General features: G+C 39.5%; 1 protein-coding gene across 1 annotated transcript; it reads right to left on the bottom strand.

The window, feature by feature from the left end:
- Positions 1-3,218: 3,218 nt before the first annotated feature.
- Positions 3,219-12,627, bottom strand: NPY4R2 (neuropeptide Y receptor Y4-2). Its single transcript, XM_005520574.3, has 2 exons — positions 12,495-12,627; positions 3,219-6,941 (listed from the first exon to the last, which is right to left on the bottom strand). Exon 2 carries the CDS (start codon positions 6,823-6,825, stop codon positions 5,692-5,694), a length of 1,134 nt encoding a protein of 377 aa, XP_005520631.1. The 5' UTR covers positions 6,826-6,941; positions 12,495-12,627; the 3' UTR covers positions 3,219-5,691.
- Positions 12,628-14,553: the final 1,926 nt, after the last annotated feature.

The following is a 14,553-nucleotide window of genomic DNA, read 5'->3' as shown; positions in this document are numbered from 1 at the left end:
TAAGTTTAAACAAAAGTCTCTGCTTGACTGTGTAAATTCCCTTGAGTTTAACATAAGTGCTGAGAAGACCATAACTTTCCTGTGTTTTTCAGCTCTCTACTGTGAATGCAGGGTCTTTCAGAAAGTTCAGGAACTTTTCTACAATCTATCTTTAATATAAAGAAATACATGATGCATATAAATAATTTTAGTCATCAAGTCAGCCTATCAACCAGATGAATCAATGCTCAATAGCTTACTAAAGGCATGGCATCAGACAAGTGCATTTTACATGCAACCACCTTGTAGAAATGGAATTAAGACAAATACTTATGAGTGATGAAGTAGTATTTGTCCACTAGCTCCCAACAGGGAGGACGCATATTCCCATAGACTGGATAAGGGACACAGTAATTTATGAACTGAAGTTATGATATTCAAAGGACAGAATATTTTTTCAGGAATTTAAGAACAAAACCTAGTCCTAGTTTAAAGAGTTACAGTGAAAGTTCCATGTTCTCTGTTAGCATGCCTTTTGACTGAAAATCCATCTTTCTACTGTCAGTTTGCATCTTGTGGTATACCACTAAAAGTATTTATTCATATTATTATTATTATGCCATAATTTTATGTGTATCGTGGCTATTTTTTTTAGTATTTTATCTGGTAATGTGTGTTGTAACTTCTATTGAACAAAATTCTTTCTATCATATGTGATGAATACTATAGCACTATTTAACTGAATATTGTTTTACAAAGGGGTGGTGCGTCTCAACAGCTAAAGTTCTATAAAGAAGAACAAAAGGTAGACATCTCTGGAATTAAATTTCAACATAGGCTTCCATCATACAATCTCTGTGCTGCTACTGGGTTTCATATGAGCATTTATTGGAAGGACAACAAAACAATTCTGACTAAGGCCTAATGAGCATTGTCTGGCAGGAAAGGCATAGTACAGAAGTATAAATCTCAGGCTTATCCTACTTATGACTTCCTGAGTTCAAAGAAGTGACTTTATAGAGCAAAATGAGAAAGGGAGGGAAGGTCATAAAAGCTCTGTGGATTCTGATGCTCATACAATATAAATCCAGATTACACATCATGCTAAGCATCAGCAATTTACATTGAAATCAATACTGGTATGAAAATCAGGCCAGTGTTTGATCAATAGGAAACGTGAAGAGAACCACCTGTAAAATGAAATTCCAGGTGAACTCGTGAGAAGACACATGGGTCAAAGCAAAAGGATCTCTGAAGTGGTCCTCAGGGTATGACATCTCATTTCACAATAATCTCCCACAGACTGTCAGTCCTCTGATGTATGTGAGCTCTGTGTTTGCACACAGCAAACCTGTGCTGCAGATGTGCCTGGTGGCTGTCACAGCACCGCTGCCAGGCACTGCAGCAGTTTGTGCCACACGCCTCCAGTCCAGGCAGGCACATGCTGCTATTGCACTCTTCCCTTGTGTGTGCAAGAGAAATAAACCAAACCTGCTTACAGTACAATCTGCACTCGTTTCTAGGACCTTGGTTTACTTTATGTCAAGCCAGGTAACCCAGGTCAGAAAAACTTGCCAGTACTTTTAACCTAGTTAAAGCATTTTATGAAGTTCAGTAAAATTTTGTTAAATGCCCCACATTGGTTTTCATCTTTCTGGCTGTGGTTCTGGTCAGGGTTCAGTGCCACGTAGGACCCACCTTCCTGTGCAATCTGAAAAGTCTGTGAAGATGATATCAGTTCTGGAATCAGAATATTCCAGTGTTCCATGTTGAATTTTTGGTGCTTGCATGTCTTCCATTGTTGGCTGCACTGCATCATCCTTCAAAATGTGTCAAATTATTAACCTTTCACATTTCAGTGGCTCTTATCACACCATACACTTGTTTTCTCTTGATAAACACTAGTTGAGGACTACATCTTATGTATTTTTTACTATGAAGAGTATTACAGCATTTAACAAAAGCAGGCAGAGAAGTGACACAGACGGTATTACTTTATTTGTTATTATAAGATTCCCTGCAGTGTGTTACTTATATCACAAGAAATAAGTTGTTCTCTTGCTCTGAAACCTTACTGTCCTCTTATAATGTGTCACAAGAGGCAAGATTATGAAAAACTATTTTTAAAAAAGGCAGTGTAAGGTCTTAAAATTGTAGAAACTCATGATTTGCACAACTCCTGCCTATTTGTCCAACATTGCTTTGTCACTCAGTAGCAGAACTTTAAAGAGTTTACACAAAACCATCACTGTATATGATGAACACAAAAATGCTCAATGCTTCTTACACATTAACAGGATCTGTTATTTACAGATGGATAAGAGGTATGTAAGCTGGTTCTGTTTGTTACCTTCTGCTGGGACCAAAGAACCCTAACTTCCCTTCGCTGCATAAAGCCTCAAAGTGACAAATAAAATGGCTTTTTCAATTATGCAGGCGTAATTCCACCCAGCCTTGTGACTTTGCATTCTAAGGGAACAGGGAACAGTTGCTACAGAAGTTCTTAAAAACTGACAGGTTACTATCCTCTGCTGCATTTGTGCACAGCAACATATGCCTTGGTGTATGCACAGAGTGAAGAATTGGTACAGGCACCTTTCCTGTGACATATTCAGTCCTTTGGTACCTAGATATATTTATTTTTCTGTGTTTTCTTTAAAGTTTATTTAGTTACTTCAGAAATTTTAGAGGTTGAAAAACATGTATCTCAGGATGGTAAGTAGATGGATAGACTGCAGCTCGCTGGGAGTTCTGAGGATCTGCATTTTTGCAGTTAAATGTATGGGTGCAGTTTGATGGCTTTTAGTGTTTAAATCCTGTAGTTTATGCAGTCCAAAGTCAGTTAGCAATGAACAGTAGTTGACTCCAAACTTGACACTTTGCTTAATCACAAGAGGAAGAAAACATCTGTTTGTTTGTCTGTGTTTGTGTAAAGCTGGATCTGCTTGCTTTATGTATCTACTTGTGTTCATGGAAACAAATTACATTTTGTGAATTGCAGTTAAACAGAGTGTCAGATCTCGCTCATATTTCTACCCTTTGCAGGAAGAACTCGGATCTGATGCACAATGCCAGTGCACAGATCTAGTGGCAGGTCTCTGATACACTGTAAGTGCTTCACCAAATGTTTTCACCTAGAACTAGTGACAAAGTCAGGTTCGTGCAAGTGCAAATGCTAAAGGTAATTGTGATTCCATTCGAGACACTGGTGCTTGAAAAGTTACGTACTTAAGACCATGTATCAGATAATCTTCTGTGTTCATGTTTAGCAGAGTATTCTTACAATAGCTTTACAGACACCTTAACCAGCTAAATGCTGGAATTATAACAAGTGTGAAAAACAGGCAGAATTACTCAATTACTTCAATTGATTCTAACTGCAAAACAGTGACAAAGTTGAAACAGTATTTAAGCCTCGAAGTAAGATAACACAGTTTTGATATAACTCACACTGATTAGGAGGAGCTACTGTATTTTGTGCTACTCAGCATCCCATGGTGGTTTTGGCTACAGTAGCAAATTCAAGATGCATTTAAGATGAAATAAGAGTCCTCTTGTTCTGTGTTTCTAGTAGACTCAATGTCCAGTCTAGAAATCACATTGCATGCAAACTAATCAAGAGAAACTTCTCGGCATAGCACAGCAAGTAACAAAAGAAAAAAAGATAATAAAGATGGAATCCACTTTAAAAAAGCAAAAATGTCTTGCCACATAGTTGAGGAAGATACAAAAGGTAATTGCACACAAAGTCTCTTACTAAGATATACAGGTTCTGGCCAGAATTACAGGGGTGGCTGCATCAAAAAAAGCTTCTGCTGTAAGATTCTGCCCACAAGAATTCAAGGCCAAACTTCAAGTTTTACTGCTGAAATCTGTGCACCCAGGTCATGGCAAGGTGTTAACTTCTATTTCTCCCAGCTGGGGACATGATCCCATACTTACTGATAGCTCTTGCTGCCTTATAACATAGGGTTTAGCTCTTGTCCTCAGATATTCTGCCCAGCATCCATATTCCTGTCAGTTCATAGCATGGGAAGCCTTTTCCTCACCTATCTTTATACCAATTTGTCTAATCAGAGATGTGCCAGCTAAGGAATTTCTAGTTGTTTGCATAACTTACACTGGACACCTTCAGCTCCATGCAAACCTACTGACTGCAACAAGTAACCATTGCTTATCATAGAGCAATTCATGTTGGAAATTACCTCAGCTGACCACCTAGTCCAGTCTTCTGCTAAGGTTAGTTTAGCAAATCAGGACAGAATATGCTTCAACATTTCATTATCATTGAACCAGTTGGTCTCCTTTTTGCACTTGCTACCTGTTTTGTTTTGTTTTGTTTTTTAAATCTGTCCCTCAGTGTGTCCTTCTTGGGCATGCCTTGATTTCTCAGTAGTCACTGAGCAATTTCTCTGGCTCCAGAGGTTAAAACGAATTTATAGTTTGTAGGTTTCATGAACAAAGGCTACAAATAACACAGTCGTGAAAAAATATGACCTTCATTTTACTAGAGCAATTGACAGTACTCCCTATTTACATGTGGCTTGGCTTCAGCCTGACCTGGATTCCACCTGTGTATTTTCATTGACCTTCTATTGATTTGTTGGAATTTCAGCTTCACCTGTGTTGCTGATGCCAGTGAGCAGGACTGATATCTGACATCAGGTTTTATTTTTTAAGAAAACTGAAATTCTTCATTCATATGCTTATTTCTTTGGAAGTGTATCCACTCTGGAAACACGTGAATTCCACAGACATATTTTCATGGTCATTCTGACTTTCTGAATAAGACACTTTGCAATTAAAGTACCAAGAAGATGCTGAAGCAGAATGTCACATTGCTACCAAGTACTGGAACAACTCCTGTAATCTGGCCGTCTTGTGCCATCATGGCGTGAAGTTTCAGCATTGCAGAGCTTTGTGATGTACAGCAGTGAGAACTGACTCATTTCCATGTAGATCTACAACTGTTTCTCATGTGCTTAAAAATAGTTCTCAGTATCATCTCAATGTATTTTGAGTTTAATCCATCAAGTAACATTTTTCTTTGCTGCCAACCCTCATAAGTGTCTATCTTCTTTACATACCAGGATCTTTGTTTCTTGTCTCTACTTGCAGAGGCAATGACTATTCTCAAGCCTATGGCAGAGAGTGAAGTTTCATAGAAATAAACAGTTGTTTCATGTGAAGATTTGAAAGATTACTGTTACTTAATGGGCTGTGAGAGGTGGTAAAGCAAAAATAAATTTATATTTATGTATCTCTGTTCCGCTGGTGTGTCAGCTGTGCATAAAAAAATCTTACTAATACTGAAAAACTGAGAGTCTTCTCCAACATAGCTTTTGGCAGCCCACAGTGCTGAAACACAATCTGGTTTTCTACTGCAGCCATGGTAGAGAGAGGAGTTTCACTGATGAACCAAACCCATGTCAGCCTCTGCGCAGCCACAGCTGAGTTACTGATCTTAGAGCAGCTGCTTATACATCAGCCCAATGTCCTCTGTGTCTGTCCCACCTCACTGACATGAAAAGCTTGTGCACCACAGCAGCAGCTGTGAACATTTACAACATTACTTTGTTTGTTCTTCCAAAAATCAGGTAGTCATGGGGTCCTGTTGACATCCCAGCTCTGGCATCACCAGTTGGTTTATACACCCACAGGTAATAATTGGTGTGTGGTGTCAGTGTACCCTTCTGAAATGTTTTCTGCTCGTTAGATGGAATTGTGCCTGCAGTTCAACACGAGGGACCCCTTGGAAATTTCAGTCTGCATGGTGGATAAAGGCAAATGATCATATTCTTCCATTGAGGCAGTGACTGAATTATGCTGGCAGCTCAGAATCAATGACTTCACTTCTTTTTTGAAGTTGCTGTTTAGGAAACCATAGATAACAGGGTTGACACAGGTGGAAGCCATAGCTACCAGGTGGCACAACGAAAAGATCAGGTTGTGGTGGCAAGGCGAAATGATTTTGTAATTCCAGTCCACGATGGTGTTGAAAACATGCAGTGGTAGCCAGCAAACAGCAAAAGCAGCAACCATTGATGCTAACAACATGTTTATCCTTCTCAGCTGGACAGCTCGGTTGCTGTACTCACTCTTCTCAAACATGTCCTTCCTCTTCTGCAGGCGTAAGTAGATACGCAGGTAGCAAAGGATAATGAAGAACAGAGGGATGCAATATTGCAGGAGCAGTAAAGTGGTAGTGTAGATAAGTTTGTGCTGCTCTGAAGGCCACGAGTTGATACATATTGCCTTATCAGTGGAAAAATTCATGAAGTGTGAGAGCTGTTCATACAATTCATTGGACAGGATGGATGTGGTCAAAAAGGGTAGGGACATGAGACATGCTAAAGTCCAAATCACTCCAATTCCTAGGTAGGCTTGGGAGGTATTTGGCCTCCAGCCAGTCGGGTTTATGATGAGCTGGTGTCTTTCCAGAGCAATAAGGACTAGGGAAAGAATTGACACTGTCACAGTTGTGCACTGAGTGAAAGAGGTCATTTTGCACATGACTTCTCCAAATATCCAGTAGTCCATCATGGTGTAAACAGCGGTGAAAGGCAGACAGACAAGACACATAAACAAGTCTGAAATTATTAAGTTGGAAATTAGGATATTGGTGACATTGGCCTTTTCCTTCTGCCTGGCAATGACAGCGATCAGACAGATGTTTCCCACAATGCCCAGAACAGTCTCCAAGCTGTAAGAGGTGGCCAGAAAGACTGTAAGGTCGGTGATGTTCATGCACTGATTAGAAATGTTCATAGGAAAGCTTCGGCTTGAGCTCCAGTTCTTGCTGATCAGGAAATGAAAAACGTCATTAACAGCTCTTGTCTTATTCATCCTGGATCCCAAAATATTTATCCAAAAGAGTGGTAGTCAAACACAGTCTGAGTCTTCTGGAGCCAGCCTAAAAGCGTTATATCTGCTCTGTCTGGCTGTGGAAGGTCTGGGTATATCTGCAAAAGAAAGGAAATTAAAAAATATTTTTAGTTGTGCTTCAAGAAATTAATCAAAAGGGTAAGGAGGGAGACAGGGAAGCAAATGCCAGGGATTCTGTGTATATTCTGCAGCTCCCTCTTACATAGTTTATTAGATCATAAAATGGAGCGCTTTGCTACAGTGTGGTATGAAAGTCTGTGAAACTCTATTGAATTATGACCATGTTTATTCATCATGAGGTTGTCCCATGGATTTAAGAACATCTTAACTTATTTATTTCACTCAATGCAGTATCTTGAACATCACTAATGAAGTAGAGTGGTGATACAAGAAAACTGAATCAAAACCCACCCAGGGTAAAAATTGTGTGCAATTCTGGTTTTGCAAGGTTCTTATCCAAAACTGGGCAGAGGACATTGTGAGGCCACATTTACCTTTAGCTGAGCTAAATATCAATGTGAAAAGCAGGATATATTAGGTGCACAAAGCCAACATTGAAATATCTTCTGTTAAATGCATTTGTAATTGCAGCCAGAACTCACATTTGTGCGAGACAATCACCATGCAAAAATTCAGGCTCATCCTCTGGAGGGATATCATGGGAAAATTTTTTAAAAAGTCTAAAATATTTCAAAATAATTTCAACATTTTCCAGTTTCTACACAGCTGTGATAGGTCATGGGAACTGCAGACCAAATTTGTTGATTCCTCATTCCGAATGAACTCTAGTGCCTATGAAGCATTGATATCTCCCCTAACCTGACCATGACAGGGTTTATCAGAAATACAGTCCAGTTGCCTGATTTTGGCTTTAAGAGTGAGTGGTTTTGATAGTGTCTTTTAATTCCTTCTGGGAAGATTTTTATTAATTCTCCCTCAGCAAAATTTTGCCTTTTTTTTTTTTACAAGTTTGTTGTAAAAGCATGTTCTATCTGCCAGATAGTGTTCCTGCACAGACAGATAGGTCTGCTTCATAATCCCTGCTGCAAGGCATGAGCTGGGACTTTCAGTGGGATTCAGGGAGCTGAACCCATGGAGTTAATTGGTGCTGCATACTTTTGGAAATCTCAGTCACAGGACTGCCTCGACCCTCCCAGATGACTCCTGTGAGCAATAGCAAAGGCTACTTTATAATCCTGACCCTCAAGTCCAAATCCTCAGTGTCCAGGAATCAAAGAAAAAGAAATCTGACTCTGCTGGGAGTTCTCATCAGGCCAGAGGCAGTTCCATGCTGTACAAGGGCTTGTAGTGTGAAAAGTAAATAAATACTCAGGGAATGACACTATTTAACCACTGCATGACCCTCTCCTCAGTGATTAAATATCACTCAAACAAGTTTGTGAGGTGATGAAAAATATCTGAGATTCAGAAAAAAACAACTGATCGAGATATGAATACATAAATAACACAGTATAGTGAGCTTACCACTTCAATAGAGCAGCATTCATTGCTGAACAACTGCATGCCTAAAGATAACCAGTACTGTACAAAAAAACACCCACTATCCTATATCTTTTTATTTGCCTTGTCTTTCCCATTATGAATTTCATTGTTTCTAGAGATGTTGCCTCTCAGGAGCCGTAGAAAGCAATAAGTGTGCATTAAATAAAAGGATGCTTTGGAATTATAGTTCTGCTTGATCAGCAAAAATAAATGAGTTCAGTAAATTCTTTTGTTATTTTGCTAGACCTGTTGATTTATCTAACTGTATCTCTCTTTATCTTTCTGTCATCTATCCGTATATAGTCTTTCATTTCCTCAGTAGTTTAAATAGTTTAAATATTAAAGAGGGGCAAAGAAAATTTTCCAAATTGAGAATATAGGCATGACTCCTGTCCACTCTTTTTTGTGTTGTTGACCAATCCATGTGAACAGATTGATATATTTTCTGGAAGAATAACAAGAGGCAATGGTGATGTATGGATTCCATATTCACGTATGGGGAGGGTATGGTGGTCTGTTTCAGTGTGAAAATGGATATAGAATGGAAAACCATCATCCAGCCCCAGAGTTTTTAATGGTTGCTGGCCAGTGGAGATGCTGCAAGTGAAACAGAGCAAAGGGATTGGCAGCTTGCAATATTATTTTGTACCAGTCAGAGGAGATAAGTCCTGGCATTTGGACAGGACAAATAGATTTTGCTGTAAACAAAACACATGAGCTTTTTACTACGGTCCCAGCCTCATGTCCTTAGCTACAGTATCCTCAACAACAAACACATGGTTCTCTTTTGTTGTTTGAAAAATATGAAAATATGTGAAGTTATTACAAACATCTGTGTCCACAGAGTAAGCCCTCTCAAGGGTCCCAGACACTTTTGGACATGCTGAAGCATCAGTGAGAACAACTAATGCGGAAGGAAATAAAAAAGGAAAGTGGTGAAGCCACCTGAAAAGCAGAAGCCAGATCCCACAGGTTTATGGAGCACATTTCCCAGAGAAATACCAAAGACTGAGCGTGGCTGTGCGTTTGTCACTGATGATAATTGTGGAGATAAAGAGCATCTCTGAAGGCTCTCAGTGTGTGTGTTGGGTTAGGAGCTCCCTCTCTTTTAACACCTTGCATTCTGTGGTTTCCCCCACCAGGTGACTGCAGGCATGTCCTGACGGTACTGCCCAGAGGTAAATAAGGAATTATCACCCACAGATAAGGGAATTGTGAGAGGGAGACAGGACATGAGTTGTCTGGTGTCTCAAGGGAACCTGTGATGCACAATGAGATGCTTTTAACCACCTGCCAGCCTGATGTCTTGGGAAAGGTCAATGCACAGATCACCTGTGTCTGTAGTGCTCTTTAACTCTTGTTCCCTAATGTAAAAAGCAGTCCCAGAAAAACAGAGAAATAGATATTGCAGTGACCTTACACTTATGCATCCTATTATGGTATCTTTGGGTGGTGGATCCTCAAGGATAGTCACAGCCAGATGATGTGTCTGACTTTCAAGGTGTTTGGTTGCCATTCAGTTTATTCTAAACCAAGAGCCAGTAAAAAACAATGTGTGCATATCCTGTTTAGACATTTGAATCAAAGGTGAGCTAATACACCAAGTGACCAGCGCAGTGGGAACAAGGCTGTTAGTCCCCTCATTGTATTGAAATTTTGTTGATTACCACGGAAAACATACCAATGAGATTATGGTCTAAGAAAAAACAGCTTTTTTCTCCAGAAAGTGAAGCAATATTTACTTGGCTTGTAGGAGTAAGTATATCTCCTAAATCAGTTTGCTGAGGGAGAGCGAGGGAAAGAATTTTGCTTATTTTTTGCTCATTTGTTTTTAAAGAAGAAAGAGGAATCCTGTTCAGAACTCTTCATGATTATTGGGAAAGAGTTCAGTAACAAAAACTAAGATGTTCATGAGAGTTTCTTCTCCAGTTAATGCAGCATAAGACAGCTTCTCTAAAAAGCAAGTGTCACAAAAATCTGCAGCAAATTAACAGGATACAGAAGGAAGAAGAGAATGAGCTTTCAGATTTAATCTTAGTGCAAGTTAAATTCCCCACATGCATCTTTTGTAGACATTTATCACTCTTCTGTTTGTGTTGGAAGCAAGGAAGAAGAGCAGGCAAAGTTTGAAGGGTTTGTCTTGGTGAACAGCACAGCCTTCTAAACTAGCAAATGTCACTCAGCTTGTCTCAAAAACAATAAACCAAATTATTACTTGTCAGCTCAACAGTCTTGCCCTCAGGGCATTATCCTATATTTCGCAGAAAAAAATCCTCAAAGGAAAGGGAATTCTGCAGAAATGAGTCAGGAAAGAAAATATAACCCTCGGTGGGTTTCAAGGAGACTCCTAGACCATAAGTGGCTTAGAGCAGTTAATGCATGACTGCTCTTCTGAGAGACCTCCGGACACAAAGACATCCTGTGAAAACCCCTATAAAAACTTCTTTCCTGGAGGCAGGATAAAGCAGGGGACTGCTGCAGATGCTGGGCTCTATGTGCTCACTGGAAAAGAGTGGGTCATTTTTGCAAAGCTGATCATGATCATCCACTGCCTGTAATCAAGTCACAGTCTCCATAGTTTGACGGACAGTGAAAGCCAACTTCCACATCAGACATTAGTCAAAGAAAAAACATGTTTGCAGTGTCTGGCTTCATTATCTGGTACTTAGAAGCACTTGATTATTTACCTCAGAGCCTAACTAATTGCTCAAACATCTGCTGCTTTCAGTCCATAAGACATTCTGAAAGAAGCAATTCCTAAAAAAGATGAGGTGATTGTATCATTTATTTAAAGGGTTACAGCAATTACTGGGAGTAAAGCTGCCTGTTGTCTGGTAGAAAAAAAAAAAAAAAAAAAAAAGGAGCAATGGAAATGTTCAACAGAATGCCAGAATTCATATTCCAGATATTAATTGAGGTAGTACAAACTGACTGACAGTCGTATCCCCTTTTGGCTGCCAATGCCATTATTTCAGTAAAGCAGATTTTCCCTGTTTAGCCTTACAGACTAAAGAAAAGTTAAAAATCATTTGGCTATTATTACAGCTTCCCAGGAAAGCAGCACTTAAGTAGAAGAGGACACATGTCATTGAGTTTGCACAGACATCCCACAACAGGGTTAAATCCATAAGGGATTTGGTACAGTGAAAGTTAATGATGGACTCGTCACCTCTTTTTAACTCTGTATTGCAAAAATATTGGGAGAAACTCTCTTGGGTCATTAAAAAATCCATATAATATAAAAATGTCTAGAACCTGTATAATGAGGGGATAGAAAAACTTGTGTACATTAACATGTTACAAGTCTATAACATAAGGGGTGGTATAAATATCCAAGAAAGTGAATCCTTTTCCCTCCCTCACATCTGCATGTTTTCAGAGGGAAACCTTTCGGAGCTTATGAAATTCTGTTATGAGTTAATCTTCTCTGATCCCGTAGAAAGAAGGGAAGTTTTACAAAAGCTTTTTTTTTTTTTACAGAAGTTTTACTCCACCTTTTTATTTTCTGATTAAATTTATAACAACCTTGACAAAGACATGGAGCCAGCTCACAAAAGTAAAATGTGAACAGCAAATCAGCAGACTGGAGAATGGTAGTTAGTCCCTGATTTCTTAAGAGCAATGGCCTTAGTGATGTGTTTGCTACCCAAGAGAAAAAGATATACATTATTACAAAGGTGATCTTCACCAAAGGTGAATCCATAAAGTATTGGAATAGGCACCTTAGCAGACAGTCAGGATATCTGGAGAGTGATGTGCTGTGTCCTGTCTGAAGCTCATTAGTTGTGTGAGGACCAAGAAATCTCAGAGACTAAGAGATAAGAAGGGTTTTCCAGCAACCAGAGGCACCCAGGTAGGTTCTTCCTGTCACACCACAGGGTGGCAGGGAGCACACTGAACTGCAAAACCCCCCAAGAAGCTGCCATCTCCCTCTTGCACCCCAAAAGGCAAGAGCCTTTTGCAAAGCTTTGCTCAGTAGATACAAGGGTTGGACCTTTCATGACAAGTCAAAAAGTCTTGATTTATCAAACATAGTCATCTGCTTTTTTAACAATAACGGGTGATAACTTTAATAAAGAGATGTGAGCTCTTGACAATCAGAAATAGATAATTTAGAAAATTCTTACCAGTTACTGATGGAGAGAATCAGTGCTGTTGGTGCACATTTCTGTTCTGGAAGAAAGCAGAAATGTTGTAGGAGTGAAGTAAGATCTTCTGTGCCCTAGCAATGTGGGAGAGAAGCTCTGCTGGCTGTTTCTGTAGGTAATTTGGATGGCATCTCTCTCCCTCTCCCCCTCTCTCTCCCGCCCTCTGTCCTTCCCTCCCTTCAATTTAGCCAATGAATTCTGCTTTATGATTGTGGTCTGACTTTGAAGTTCTGGCTCCCTCTGCTGTTGTATAAATATACAAATTCTAGGGATACTTGGGAGGAATAAAACTTCAGAAAAGAGCTGTGAAGTATCTGATGCCCCCCTTGTCCACATAAGTGTGATCCCAAGTGAAAACAGAGACAAAATACAGACCTAGAGCTAATCCTGTTCTCCTTGCTGAGGCAAGATTTCTGTAGGGCTCCAAAGAGGATTTTGCCTGATACTTAAGAGGCCAGTACCCATTTTCTCAGATTTTCCATTCCATCACAGACAGATGTTTAAATTTTCTTTCAGAAGAGTGCACTACAAGTCCTTAGATTGTGAAAAGGGAAGAGGCACAGTGATAGTCAGGAAAAGAACTCAGGAATGAAAGAGTACTGAGAAAGGTGGAAATAAAGGGGGGAAAGGGATTTGCAGAAGTGCCAGATTTCTGTGATTTTTTTCCCAGGTCTTTCTCATCAAAAACGAAGATAGAAATCAGAGTTGCAAATTTTTCTCTTGCATTGGGAAAACACACAAACAGAGTATTTCCTACAACTATACCAGAATAAACTAATTTTGGTCTTTATATAAAAATGGTCTCAAGCTATGGTCAGCTATGTAATTAGTCCAGTGGCTAATGGTGCTCTGGAGCCTTTCTAAAGTTGTGATAAGCAGTTGTAGCAAATAGGTATTTTTGTTTGTAGGCACGTAGTATGTTAACAGAAATCAAATGTTTCAATATCAGAATAAGTGGAAGCTCATATGAAATAAACTAACAGTGAAAACAGTTTTTCACTCATACTGTACTTTTTCTTTAATGTTTTTTTCTGGTAACAGCTATTACAGATATGATCATCTACTTCAAGAACTTAGCAGACAGCTTTCAACATTAGAGAAATAATCAAAGCAGAAGTAGGGATATAGGGTATTTTGACATTTCTTATGTCTTATAGTACAGAGAAGCCTAGAACTGAAATATTTATCATGAACTGTGTAAGCTGGACAGTTGTCACAGCTAATGATTTTTAAATCAGGGGTTGCTTGAGTTGCTCATTATTATGTTACTTTTTTTTTTTTTTCCAGCCTCCTTTTCAGAGAACCAGCACCCCCTATCCCAACATTTCCCCTTCACCCAGGCACCTCTGAAGGAGATGAGCTTTCTGATCTGGTGATGGAAAAGGACATGCAGGCTGTGCTCAGGATGAGAAAGCATTAGCCCACACAGATCTTGAGCTTCTGGCCAGCTTTGCAGGAAGTAGAAGATTCTTCCTATCTTGCTGGAGACAGAGAAGCTGAAATTATTTATTTGGCTGGCCTGTACACTTCTGTTTCTTCCCTAATTTATTTATCATATGTTTATTTGTACTGCTGTTCAAAGCATTAAAGAAAGGGGAGGAAAACCATTAGGAAACAGCAGGCCTTTTCCTGAGGGATATTTGTATTTGTGAAGCTGTTCTTCTGTTCCCCTCAGCTGTAGCATTCCTTAGCCAGACTTGCCTCCACACCTTCCAAACATTTAAAGATATATTGCGCCACTTTTATCATGTCTCAATTCAGACATTTGGGAGAGCTTGCAAACCAGCAAATAAACCTCTGCTCTCTTCCTAACATCAGTAGAGAGCAGCTGTATCACTGTTCCTGAAACACTGCTCAGGGCTCTGATGCCCAGGGATCAGGAAATGACTTAGCCACCAGTATCTTGCTACGTCATCTGGAACTTGGCAGATTTTTAGGATGAACTTCTCCAGCAAGGTTCTGGCCATTTTGGTGAGGTGAATGGGCCTGCATTAGAGTCCTGTTACACACATGTTCTTTCTGCATCATATCCAAACTG

The sequence above is a fragment of the Pseudopodoces humilis genome, chromosome 9 (genome assembly GCF_049639895.1).
Source record: "Pseudopodoces humilis isolate 2021_Gansu_Grassland_sample_001 chromosome 9, ASM4963989v1, whole genome shotgun sequence".
Classification (NCBI taxonomy): Eukaryota; Metazoa; Chordata; class Aves; order Passeriformes; family Paridae; genus Pseudopodoces; species Pseudopodoces humilis.
Note: the sequence above shows the minus strand (reverse complement) of the source record. Positions and strands in the feature narration are given on the sequence as shown.